The sequence below is a fragment of the Toxorhynchites rutilus genome, chromosome 2 (assembly GCF_029784135.1).
Source record: "Toxorhynchites rutilus septentrionalis strain SRP chromosome 2, ASM2978413v1, whole genome shotgun sequence".
Taxonomy (NCBI): domain Eukaryota; kingdom Metazoa; phylum Arthropoda; class Insecta; order Diptera; family Culicidae; genus Toxorhynchites; species Toxorhynchites rutilus.
Genome location: NC_073745.1, coordinates 24,141,522 through 24,155,416, shown reverse-complemented (window position 1 = coordinate 24,155,416; position 13,895 = coordinate 24,141,522). Strand labels below are relative to the sequence as shown.

Genomic DNA, 13,895 nt, shown 5'->3' with positions numbered 1-13,895 from the left:
GCGAATGACGGGTAGATTGATGGTGTGAGACTGAATATGAGCAAAACTGTCACGTTTCGATACTGGATATGCTACACTGAACACACTCTCAAAGAATGAGGCAAACAGGTTAGCAGCGTCTGTGTCCGTGTTGGCCTGGACATTTTCGAAGATAACATTGCGTGGGATGCGAGTTGAATTTTGCCGACTCTTTACGAAGTCCCAAAAGCACGATGGGTTTTGCTTAACACTGGCCTGGATCTTGGACAGATAGTTATCGTAGGTGGATTTTAGTACCGACTTGTAATGAGCTTCAATATCACAATTATAATGATACAATTCATTATAAATAAAACATTACTCTTCCGGAAAAAAAACCTGCGAGAGCTTATTCGAGTTTCTAATTGTAAAAAAACAATCATTTTGAAGAAACACATATTTCAGTCTGATTCTATCGATGGATACCGTAAATTCCCCAATATACCCATATTATTTAATGACAGATTTTCCCGAAAGTAATCTCCAATTTGTCGGAGCGTGCTCCATCAGATGGCGTTTTCCCCACCGATTTGACCCAAATCACGAATCGAGATCGCACATTAATCATTCACGGGGAGGAACGAAGCGAGGCGAGAACAAAAAAAAAATATATATATATATATATATCTCTAACCGAAATAATGAATCTAGAATCTAGCGAATCGGATGACAGTTGTCTCATGGACTGAAATTAGCCCCACTCCCTTCCCATCTTAGGTTTTTGTGGGTAGGCATGTTAAAAAGGGAGAGGGGTGGTTGAAGGAGGGCCTCATTCTCGGAGTCTCGTCCACACTTCATCGGATGAGATGAGACAAACGACGGCCATCAGATAGTGGGAAATGAATGTGCGAAGACCCCCGGGAGGCGCAGCTGGGCCGAGGAGACTGTGAAGGGGATGGGGCTGAAAGACAAAAACCATCTTGCCTAGGGGATGAGATTTATGGGCTTCTTGGCAAATTATTACGACAGATATGGCTGGTTTTGAGGATGTCATAAATTAACCTCGGCTCGGGAATGAGGCCTTCGGTCAACGGAGATTAAAGTAGAGCCTCTGATAAGAGGAATGCCGACTTATCGGAGTTTAATGAACCAATCTGCCGTTATGGGGCCACAGCTGAAGGGGACCCGACCGACCGAACCCTGTGACAAATGATTATTATCCCTAGCGTTCCATCACTCCGATAGAGAGTGCCATGTTTTGCGAGTATTCTCATCAAACTAAATTGTTATTTGTAATTTCCTCTTCTCTTTCAGGTAAACCACAGCTCCAACCAGCTCTCATCCGACTGCATCAGCACTCGTAAGTTATCCCCATGCATTGTTCCAGCTTCGCATCCAGATAAGAAAACTTTGAAGTACTTTCATTATCCGATTGTGTGGTCTCGGTTCCCGTTCAAGATACCACCCATAAAAGACCGTCAAAGTTCTGACGGAGAATTGCACTTCTTGCAGCTGCTCGAGAAGCTGCTCGTCAGTCGTTAAGTTTAACAACCATTCACATGTATACTCGTATGTGTACAGACGGAAATCACCTTCGAATAAAATTTTACCGCAGTTGAAAACAGTTTCCTCAAATTTTATGGTCGCCTAGCCAAAAGGGAGCCTCTCTTCGCCAACAAACTTATCAAATATAATCATTTTTCAACTTCAACACTGTATCCTGCTTTTACTGCAAGTGGTCATACATGTTTATGCCGAAGAGCATGCTTTTGCCATTTTCGTTCCGGCTGAAGTGGACCAAGTCAAGTTCGAGGAAACCTTTTCCGGGAGCGGAGAGCACACGGTTGGTGTAATTTGACCACGCGACAGAAACTAAAAATTTCAAATTCAATTCCATTCAGATGGGAGGCTTCGGGGAAAATGTGTCCGGCCCGGACAACCGAGATAATCCATTATATTCCTTCCACCCCGAACGATGGGGATTGAGGATTTGCGGAGAGAACCCAGCTACTCAGTATCAATTTCCCGCAATTTGGTCAAACGATGCAAAAATAAAATAAAATCGTTCAAACTTTGCCCGTTTAGTATCGATATTAAAACAGACACGGTAGATACTTCCCGGTCCCCGGACATAGAAAGGATTCTCTCGTCGTTGCGACGGAAACGGCAATACCACATATTAGGATATGTGCGGAGAATACGGGATGCATTTTGATCCGGTCTAGGGAATAAAAAAAAAAGAACCGGGTACTGAAGCTGAACGGGATGGAAAACTGACCAGACAAGCATAAAGTTAAATTGAGAACATGATCTCATTTTGGCTACCACTGTTCACCGGACCTCTCTCGCTGGCTGGGTGATGGAAGGGGGAGGGAATGTAGAAGATGGTACTTCTCGGTATCTCGTTTTTGGGTAATACTAGTTTTATAGTGCTTCTGGTTGAGGATAATCGGATGAGAAGGGCATGACTTAATGCCTCGTTAAAATGATTACCAGCATGGGGTATGCTTAAGCCACTCACTCTGTTGGTTGTCGGAATGAGTGGAAATTTGTGAAAGCTCGAAAATTGGCTCTGTTGTCGATAAATGGCTGTCGGATTAAATTATTCAACACATCGCTGGAATCAATTTGTTAGAACTATATATCTGTTTGTTTCTGCTTTCTTCGCTTCGCCTTGCGACTCCGTGCGAAGAATACCAATCAAATGAAATGGCATCTTGCTGCAACCATATTCCATATTCCTCAGAAAAAAATTCTATCAATCTCCGATATGACTGCTACCGCTGATGCAAAAGCAAATTATTCACATTGGAGCTCGGTACTCGGTCCGATTGGCACGTACCAAATTGCTGTCCCATCGAGACGAAAGAGGGCGCAGCACTCGGCGATGGAAAGAATGCCATTTATAAATGTGTTTTCCCCCCTTTCGGAAGTCACCAGCTGCAGCTTCTGGTCCATAGAATAGCAGGGGGAAAACACAACGCTTGAAATATTCCTCGAATATAACACCATTAGGACTATTACTAACCAGTTCGGGTGCCATATTTCACACATCCAACACTAACTATCGGCCATCGTTCAAACAACATTCCTCCGCACAGTCTGACGGCAAAATCTGCATCTCTGAAGGAGGGGGCGAGAATCAGTTTTCCCGCGTTGGGTTCTAATTTTGGAGATACGTTAGACGCCGCCGAGTGAAAGCACTGCCACGATCAAGCATCCATAAATAAGCGTGAAAAAAGTAATTTGTTTGTTGAATGGCCCTGTAAAGTAATTGCAAACGATCTGTTTTTTTTTCTCTTTCGTCTGTTGTTGTCTCGTCGACCCCATAGTTCCATACAAAATATTGGATTGGATATTGAAACGATGGATAAACATCAGCCATATGACGAGTGTCATCGTGAGAGAAGCGACAGCGATGATGTAAATTCGAACGGGAGATGAAGGAAAAAAGCTCACAACACTTTTTTTTCGGGGGCGATAAATAAACGACTTTCGTTGGCTCCATAGCGAGGCTATGGAACACGAGACGCCCTATGGTCTCCATCTGTACGATAGATTGATCGTGTGCGATGAACGAAGCGGAGCACTGGATGCATTCCGGTGCATATTCACAGCTTCTCTGTTGATCGGTGCAACAAAAAACACCAAAATGTAACGAAATTCGGTTGATTTGAAAAACAGCTTGCAGTCGTGCCATGCTGGCGGGTGGAAAATGCTGTCTGCGTTTGGGCAGATTTTGACGAATCAATCGGCTGCCAAACAATGCAATGTGTATTGGACTACGGGATTGAATTATTGCAAAACAGGATTTCATTGGGAAATGTAACGCTGGAACATTTCAAGACCAAAATCATCTTACCACTACATATTAATTATTTTTCATTAATTTCTATAAAACCACATACCAATGCATCTAATATGAATTTGGAGTCGATGGGTTTTGTGATGTCGTCACTCTAGAAAATTAAACACGATGTCAACTCTTTCACTGTACAACTCAGAATGATAATCTTTATTAAAGACCAAGAGTCGCTATCTAAACAATCTCTGAAGTTGAACCTAATTATACCTTACAACTCCTCCCCTTCTCCGTAGTTAATCACGTTGTTCTCGGTTCACAATAGTTCCTTCAAGCGGGCTGATTGCGAGTGATTTCACGATTTCGTCTAAGTCTTCTCATGAACTTACTTCCTCTGGTGCATTAGGTCTATCATCTAGAATAGTTTCGTTTGAAGAATCTACATTACTCTCATCAGTTTCATTTGACATTAGCAATTTGGAATGGGCCAGATTCCGATGGATAATTCGATCTAACTCTCTAGATCATAAGGTAATAACTTCTGCTTTATCATTGTGAATTCTTCGGGACTATAATTCGGTACAAGCTTACTATCCCTAACCATTCGTTTTACCACAACTGTGTCCCCAGCCTTGAGCTAGCGTGATTCAGTTCGGCGACGCCGATCAGAGTATCCAGTACTTCTATATTGTTGTTCTTTGTCCAGGGATAGGGACAAGGAACAAAAACACTTCTTCTAAAACCATTTTACAGTTACCCTGGAAAGTTGGGAGTTTGTCCTTCATGACTCGTCCAAACATAAGAACGGATGGAGCCACCCCCGAGGTACTATGTGGCGTTGAATTGTACATCAACACGCACAAACGCAGATCTCATTCCCAATCCGTATCTTCAGCTTGACTACTCTTGAGATGTTTTTGACGTAGGACTACGTTTTTCATTTCTATACCGGGGTGTAAAATCAAAGTCTCGAAAAAGAAAGCGTTACGCCGGAGACCGAGATTTTGAGCGTTAATAGCTCCTAAACAACTGAACGAAATGGTATGATAAACACTTCATTCGAAAGATAAAATGTCTACGTGTTCTATACTTGTTACTTTTTGATCCAAAAACTTGTTTCAATAGTCTTAAAATTGCTTTCAAAACAGGCTATTGAAATCACCAATCGGTATATAAGCGAGCGCCGCTCGGAAATCCACTCAGTTCTAATTGAACAGCGATTGGAGCATGTTGTCGCTGTTGTGGTGAAGATCTTCGTTTATCATGAAAGCGCGGATGAACGGTGTCACCAAGAGCCTGTTTGTGCACCTTAGGCCAGACATGAATCCATCAGGAGGAGAGTGATGCCACAAACGGTTCCCCGGGAAGATCTCGAAGCAGCCGCTACACACACACACACACATACACGCGCGGAATTCTTTCCGTTTGGATGCCATTCAGCATCGAGAAAGATCCGGGAAATAATCTGCCAGTTCCTCTGGGAATTTAAAAATACATTCATGTGAAAGAGTTTATTTGAATGTTTTCTATCCATTTAACACTGTGACCAAATACATTTTGTTTTGTGATTTTTCAATCAAACGCAATTAACAGGATAGCTTCTGAAGATTATTCTTCCCCATCAGTAGGATATTTCCGTATCCAATATTGTATGCGCCCGCAATCGATTATTACTCAGTCGCCGAAAGTTCCGAGCTCAGAGAGTTCATTCCCCTCTAGTTTGCCTTCCAAATTGCCATCGTAAACCACGCCTTCTCTCGATTCAATCACGCACAAAAAGCATACTTAAGCGATATTCTGGTGGTGAGACATTTTTTTTCGTGAGGACATCGACAAGACAACATCGTTGCTGAGGATGCTGGACGGCGAAGGATCGAGATCTGCCCTGAAACGCACGCAGTTTGTTTGAACCTGTGAGGGAGCACAGAGAAGCCGATCCTTCAGGAGAAGAGAAGGTGACCATCGAAGCAGCCGCTACACACACACACATACACGCACGGAATTCTTTCCGTTTGGATGCCATTCAGCATCGAGAAAGATCTGGAAAATAATCTGCCAGTTCCTCTGGGAATTTAAAATTACATTCATGTGAAAGAGTTTATTTTGATGTGATGTTTTCTATTCATGTAACACTGTGACCAAATATTTTTCAATCAAGTGCTATTAACAGATGGTTATCGAGTTAGCATTAACCACTGATGGGCTTCCAGTATCGAGGAAAATGTGGAAATATCTAATCGTTACTGAAAATAATCTGCCAGTTCCTCTGGGAATTTGAAAATACATTCATGTGAAAGAGTTTATTTGAATGTTTTCTATCCATGTAACACTATGACATTTAGTTTTGTGATTTTTCAATTAATCGCAATTAACAGGATAGCTTCTGAAGATTATTCTTCCCCATCAGTAGGATAGTTTCGTATCCAATATTGGATGCATAAAACCTTGTACCTCCAACGTAACGCTCTCGTTTTCGAAGTCTCCTAAATAAAGGGTGTGTCACGTCAAATTGCATCACGGAAAAAACGCTGTAGAAATTTAATTTTTAGGAATTATATCTTCAGCTTTCGCTTATAATCAGATAAGAGTGTATAGATCACGTTGGCCATACTTCACTGTCAATTTTTCGTAAATTTGTAAAAATGTCGTCGAACGAAAAAGAGCGTCGTGAATTAATCTTGTACACTCATTTCGAGAATCCGGAGTTGTCACATCGGGACATAGGTAAGATGCTGGGAGTCGTCCAATCCACGGTCAGCAGAGTACTAAAACGATACTTCGAGAACCTAACCATCGACCGGAAGGTGAAGAACGGCAAAAATGAATGCTCCGTCAGTGAAAAAGATCACAAGCGCGTAGTTAAGCAGTTTAGACGTGATCCGAGAAGTTCGGTCCGGGATGTCGCCAATAAGCTGAATTTGTCAAGTTCATTCGTCCAGCGGACCAAGCAGCGGGAGGGCCTGCGTACATACAAGGTTCAGAAGGCTCCTAACCGCGACGAAAGGCAAAACATGGTGGGGAAGACGCGAGTCCGGAAGCTGTACACCGAAATGCTGACGAAGCCGCATTGCCTGGTAATGGACGACGAAATCTACGTCAAAGCGGACTTTCGTCAGCTGCCGGGCCTGTTGTTCTTCTCCGCAGGGGACAAATTCAACGTTCCGGAGGAGATTCGCAAGCAGAAACTATCCAAGTTTGCCAAAAAGTACATGGTGTGGCAAGCGATCTGCTCTTGCGGAAAGCGGAGCGCCCCCTTCGTGATGACCGGCACGGTAAACGGGCAGGTTTACCTTAAGGAGTGCCTACAGAAGCGCTTACTACCACTATTGAAGCAGCACGAGGGCCCGACCATCTTCTGGCCGGATCTCGCTTCGTGCCACTATTCAAAGGACGTGTTGGAGTGGTACGAAGCCAACGGGGTCACCTTCGTGCCAAAGGAAATGAACCCGCCCAACGTGCCGGAGCTTCACCCAATAGAGAAATATTGGGCGATTATGAAGCAGGTCCTCCGGAAGAACCCAAAAGTTGTCAAATCGGAGGCGGACTTCAAGAGAAAATGGATTTCTGTTAAAAAAAAACTACAACCTGACGTTGTACAGAACCTTATGGACGGGGTAAAGAGGAGGGTGCGAGCATACGGGCTTGGGCTCGAAGTATGAATAAAAAGAAAATGCCGAAAGTTGTTTAATAGTTTTTATGTTACTGTCTAAAATTTTCAAAAGGTCTACTGGGCGAATTTCTACAGCGTTTTTTCCGTGATGCAATTTGATGTGACACACCCTTTATTCATTTATTCATTCATTCAGAATGGATTCAGATTCAACTCCAAACAAAGGATCACTGAATCAACGATAGTCCTACGTCACCATTGCGGTTATACCATAGATATAACCCACTTTCTGTTTTTTAATCATACAATTCTCGCGTAACTTTCGAGAAAAATGAAGTTGAAGACCCGAGCATCATTCCGCGAATTGTCTTAAAAGTTATCGATCTTTATCACTACTTTTACCACTAGCAGTCAATAATAACTCTGAAAAACCAATCGTAACAGTTGTTCCGTGATTTGAGCTTAAATTTGAAGCCTCGGAGCGAAAAATATTACATTGGACGTTTTGACTGCCCCTGTTTGCACATTGGACATATTACGTTTCACGATAAGAATTTGAAACTAACTACTGAAGAACAATCGAAACATCAGCATTTCATTCTAAAGACAGATTATTATTGTCATCACTCGTTGAATTGCACTGACATAGATAACAACACCTGAAAGAAACAAAAACTCAAAACGACCGAAGTACCACTTCGTGTTTTGACGTAGGACTACGTCTTTCATTTCTATACCGGGGTGTAAAATCAAAGTTTCGAAAACGAAAGCGTTACGCCGGAGACCGAGATTTTGAGCGTTAACAGCTCCTAAACAACTGAACGAAATGGTATGATAAACACTTCATTCGAAAAATAAAATGTCTACGCGTTATATACTTGTTACTTTTTGATCCAAAAACTTGTTTCAATAGTCTTAAAATTGCTTTCAAAGAAGGCTATTGAAATCACCAATCGGTATATAAGCGAGCGGCGCTCGGAAATCCACTCAGTTCTAATTGAACAGCGATTGGAGCATGTTGTCGCTGTTGCGGTGAAGCTCTTTATTTATCATGAAAGCGCGGATGGACGGTGTCACCGAGAGCCTGTTTGTGCACCCTAGGCCAGAAGGGAATCTATCAGGAGGAGAGTGATGCCACAAACGGTTCCCTGGAAAGACATCGCTACACACACATACACGCGCGGCTATTAACAGGTGGTTATCGAGTTGGCATTAACCACTGGTGGGCTTCCAGTATCGAGGAAAATGTGGAAATATATAATCGTTGCTGGAAAATAATCTGCCAGTTCCCCTTGGAATTGAAAATTACATTCAAGCGAAAGAGTTTATTTTAATGTTTTCTATCCATAAAATATCCATATAATACATTTGGGTTTGTGATTTGTCAATCAAGTACAGTTAGCAGGTTAGCTTCTGAAGATTATTCTTCAGAACAAGGTTTTTCGTATCCTATATTGGATGCATAAAACCTTGTGCCTCCAACGTAACGCTCTCGTTTTCGAAGTCCCCCAAATATTCATTTATTCATTCATTCAGAATGGATTTAGATTCAACTTCGAACAAATGATCTCTAAATCAACGATAGTCCTACGTCACCCTTGCGGTTATACCATAGATATAACCCACTTCCTGTTTTTTTTTTGATTGCTTTGTTACTTCGGACGTTTCGAGCGTCGGAGGAAAGATGCGTCTGAAGTAACAGCCGAGTGCTTAAAATCCGAATCTGTACATTGGATATTTTTTGCATCGGCGATTAAAAGATGAAGAAGATAGATACGTGAACGATTGTTTTTGTAATGCATTCAATGATTGAAAACTAATAGCGTGCATCCATTAACTCGATTTGTTTACATTTGTTACATAGGACCTTTTCAAAAGTTACGCGAGAATTCATCCTTTCGACTTCTTTGAGTTTCGAGAACGACCTAGAAATCATCTCCAAACTGATGTCAACTCTACTCAGGGTTTGGTTGGAGAGAGGGACGTAGCCAGCAGCATGCCTGATATGTTCGTCGCTCAAACTCTCATCGGTGAAAACGCTGGCAAATTTATCTGAGAAAAGGTTGCAGATATCCCGTTGCGTAGAGGCCACGATTCCATTGAATGCCATAGACGATGGCAAACCGGCTGAATGGCGCTGCTCGTTGGCAAATTTCCAAAACTGTTTGGGATGTGATTTGAGTTTTCTCTGTACACGACGCTGATAATGTAGGAAAGATTGCTTCGCAACACGTTTATATTCGTGGTTGATTCGCGCATATTGATATTGAAGAATTTGTGTGCGGTGTGTGGTGAAATTTCTCAAGGCGACCCTCTTCATTGATTTCAGTCGTCGAAGCACACAGGTCTGCCATGGTTTGCGGGATGCATGGTGGCATTTCTTTTTCGGCACATATCTATCGATAACATATGCCAGAACGTTGGAGAATGTTAAAGCTGCAGATTCGACGTTAACGGTGTCTAGTATATCGTCCCAGTTGAAGCTAGAGAGTAACTGGCTGATACCACAATGGTCGGCATTACGAAAGTCATAAGAAATTGCTACAGGTGAGATATCGAAATCCTGTGACAACTTAGTACCAACGGTAACCAGCAGAGGTGGATGATGAGGAGTGTGCTTAACAAGAGGAGCAGGAGCTCTGCATAGGAATGGGGCTGTGTCCTGCGCACTCACAAAGCAGAGATCCAGACTACGGTCATTCTGATTGGTAACGTAATTGATTTGCGAGAGAGTGGCGAAGCTGTAATTGTCAAGCAAGAAAGAAGCATTGGGAGGGATGGTCGAATGGGCCAAATCCGGATAAAGGAAGCCGTTGCAGGATTTCTTCCACGAAATTCTTGGAAGATTAAAGTCGCCCATTAAGATGACTTCATCTGTTGCTTTAGCGGTTTCCAAGACAGAGAAAACCGACTGACAATGTGTCTCAAAGAGCTCGCGTTCTCGTATTCGGTCGGGAGGAATGTACAACGCACATAGAAATAAAGTACGGTCGCCAAGTGTGATCGCCGTCCACACCTGCTCCAAGCAAATCCATTTTTGATTATCTACAGCTCTCGCTTCGAGTCTGGAGTTCACGGCCACCAGAACGCCTCCGCCTCTAGCCTTACGGCTATTATCAGCATTCCTATCACATCGAAAAACTTCATAATCTTTACCGAACATCTGATGCGAGAGCGTACGTGAGTCTAGCCAAGTCTCTGTGAGAACAACGATATCGTAGCATTGATCCGATACAGCTAGCCGAATATCATCGACATTTCTGTTGATGCCGCCGATATTCTGGTAATATACGACGATTTTGATGGCAATTGAACGAGAGAACGTTGGATTGCGAGGTAATAGACGCAGATGGTGAGATCACGGTGATGGAACTGGAATTCAAGGCGGTATCAGGCGACGAAAACACTGAAGTGTGACGGTACTTGCCTGCTGCAGCAGACTGGAAAACCCCCGGTCTACCTCTGCCATCAGGTCCGAGACGACTATGGTGAACGTTAACTGGAATAGACACGACTGAGGCAGAGGAGACGGGGGCTTCCAAGATGCTGTACAAAATGCGTCCCGGATCGGATGTTTGCTGAGGTGATAAATTCGTCATCAAAGCCCGAGCCGTCGTAAAAGTTGGAGTGGCAGAGATACAGCTAGAACTTAAAGCGATATCAGGCGACGGAGAGACTGAAATGTCACAATACTTGCCTTCTAAAGCAAGTTGGAAGGCCCCCGGGCTGCAACTGCCGACAGGACCGAGACGGCTATGATGTACGCAGGCTGGAAATTGCACGACTGAGGCAGAGGAGCCGGGGGCTTCCAAAGTGCTTTCCACGATGCGTCTCGGTTCAGATGTACGTCGTTGCGTGTGTCCCAGTTTCTCTTGTCCGTTTATTGGCCCCCAAGCGGGTTTCTTTCTCCTGTAACCCTGATGACATTCCGCTGGTTTTTTGAATTCTGTTCAAACTCGCGGAAGTAGACATTCTCCGGCCATGTTCCCCTTGATAAAGCCACATCCTTGAGCGTGTTATTCATTCCAACTTTGAATGTAACAAAACTCAAAGTTGATGGATCTTTATCCTTAGGAACCAATCTCACGACTTTTGGTTACACGTCGACGGTTAGCTCCATGCAGTTCTTTACCAAGGTAGAAATATCGATATCGGATGTGCTGGGATCAAAAGCAGACAAGTATAGCCAGAACAACTCCTCCGGGGGTGAAACTGTTTTTACTGTTCCGGATGCTGCTTTAGTACCACGTCTAACAAGCGGTTGTTCCTCGTCTTGGCAATCTTCGCGTACACGTTTCGGAGTGTTTCGAATAGGATTTGAGCATATACGATCGAGACCAGACCACGGTGTGCCCGTCAATGGGGTGATCGGCTTGACATCAACCTTGGATGCAAGATTACGGACAGTATCTTTCAACTCGGCAATATCGTCTTTGAGAGACTTGATAGAAGCCGCATCTGGCAAATTATCTTCAGTGCGACGCGACGGGATATTCCGAAAATGATCGTTAGTGAACATTTTAGCGCAACCATCACACATCCAAAAAACATTTTTATCGTGTGCCTTCTGAATGTCACGGAAAGAATGATCCATTTTAACACAAATCTCATCATATTGAAACGCAACCCTGCCAACACTGTCCCAGACCCAGAGTGCGTACGACGATCGCGACTCTCCGGATGGAGGATGAAGTGCATGCACCCAAAATAGACACACAATCGCAGGGTAAGAAAAAGCTCATAAATTATTCACACAGTCAATTCCAGTCGCGTTGGCGTTGGCAGCGTCATCCAAAGCAGTAGCTCGAATGAGCAAACATACTCGCTCTACTCACAGCAACTCGCAGCAACTACCCATCGTTTTGCCAGAGGACACGCGTCTGGGCTGGTCTGTTGCGGTGGGTGATGGTGGAGCCCTAGCCGGGGGCAAGCAACCATGTGAATCCAGTCGGAACAAGCGTGCCCTCCCCTGGAGCCTTCCAGAACGGCAAGCAATGATCGACAATGCTTCCGAAAAACTAGCACCCTTCACCCAAACAGCCAAAACGGGTGGGGCCATTTGTGGGTTTCCATTTACGGGTCGTACGCGAGTCGCGGGTCTCGTCTCGTCTCCGTACAATATTCGTCACGACAACACCGGCGGGAGGTGGGAAAACATCATCGACGCTTGTACATTCAAATTAGTTACAAGCGTCTTTTGCTCTCGGGGAAGAAACCGCGATGGCGACGGCGGGGGCGGCACTCGAGTGGCGAGTTTTGCACGCGCATACCGTGGCAAGATTATTATACATAAATATTTACAAGGCAGTCTGGCGTAAAATTGCTTTTGAATATACGACTCGAGCTGTTGGCTCTTGTTTAGCTTCCGGAACCGTGTTTGGCACTGCGAATGGAAAAACTGTTCTTCTCACGGGCGTGAAGGAGCTTTCCCAATTGCGCTTTGGTGGTTACGAACGCGGACTTATGCGGTGTATAACTTCCTGTTGTCTGCGCAACAAGGAACTTGATTTCGTAGTTTACGACAAACGGCAATGTCACGAATGATAATTAACAGAATTGCCGCAGGATTTCTTTTTCTGTGTCCTTTCTTCGCAGAGAGCGGTGTGAATTCCAATTTTCCTTTATTTGATTCTTTCATCTGATGAAGATTCATACCTAAATCACAAGTGCACAAAGCGTACAGAACACTGGTAGGCGTTTCGCGACACAGAAAGCAAAATTGTTTTGACAAGGCTATAGATAATTAAGTACAATCAATTACGAAATCTTAGAAGTACTTCTCGGAGGACACTTAATGCTATTAGGCTAATCGAAATTCATAGACTTTGTTGACTTAATTCGTGTACATGCCTCTTAATGGAGGTTTTTTTCTGTGGCGTTTCTTTTCATCATTCTCATTAAGCTTCCTAAAAACAAATACACATTTACGAAAATAAAACCTTACCACCGAATTTGAGTCTTTTCGTCGGCTATTTTTTTTCTTGTGCGATATTCCTACTCCAGAGAGGACGGACTGCTGATATTTGATAATGTTGCAATATACGTATACTTAGAGAGTGATACTTTGCTTTTAGCTGAGAGGAGAAAGCGTGGGCGGATTATTTCTTCTCGACAGAGCCCGCCCCAGGTTTTGTGGCGGCCGACGCTGAGGATGTTTTCGGGGGTCGTTCACTGGGATCTTCGCTGACGACCGCTGCTGCCGCCGGACCACTGCCACCTTCGTTGTTCTGGACGTACAAAATTTCCGCATATTCAGTCGATTCAGGCTTCGCAACAAAGCTGCTTTCGACCGGCTTCAGCTCCAACTCGGCGTAAACGATGGCGGCTTCATCCTACGCGAAAAAAAGCCAGAGTTATTGATTGTTGTCACGAGAATTTTGCTCAGTTTCATTCGAAACAATTGAATCCGCTTCGTTACTTTTCATCGTGTATTTTTGTATTTTTTTCCCTGTATGAATCGATCTGATTTGCGCCCCCATGGGTCGCAGCTGACGGGGATTTCCCTTACAGCTCCATTCTGCGTTA

The 13,895-nt window shown here is 43.8% G+C and overlaps 3 protein-coding genes across 4 annotated transcripts in view; 1 reads left to right on the top strand and 2 right to left on the bottom strand.

The window, feature by feature from the left end:
- The window catches only part of LOC129764786 (uncharacterized), a 1,146,248-nt gene that overhangs the window by 483,125 nt on the left and 649,228 nt on the right, over positions 1-13,895 (top strand). The gene's annotated exons all lie outside the window — the stretch shown is intronic.
- On the bottom strand, positions 788-11,889 carry LOC129765598 (uncharacterized). Its single transcript, XM_055766011.1, has 3 exons — positions 11,503-11,889; positions 9,253-10,650; positions 788-919 (listed from the first exon to the last, which is right to left on the bottom strand). Exons 1-3 carry the CDS (start codon positions 11,887-11,889, stop codon positions 788-790), a joined length of 1,917 nt encoding a protein of 638 aa, XP_055621986.1.
- The window catches only part of LOC129764788 (fasciclin-3-like), a 262,546-nt gene continuing 261,625 nt past the window's right edge, over positions 12,975-13,895 (bottom strand). The window contains exon 10 of the mRNA XM_055764271.1: positions 12,975-13,702. Coding sequence (XP_055620246.1) covers positions 13,469-13,702 — 234 coding nt within the window. The 3' untranslated portion in view covers positions 12,975-13,468. The remainder of the gene's footprint in view (positions 13,703-13,895) is intronic.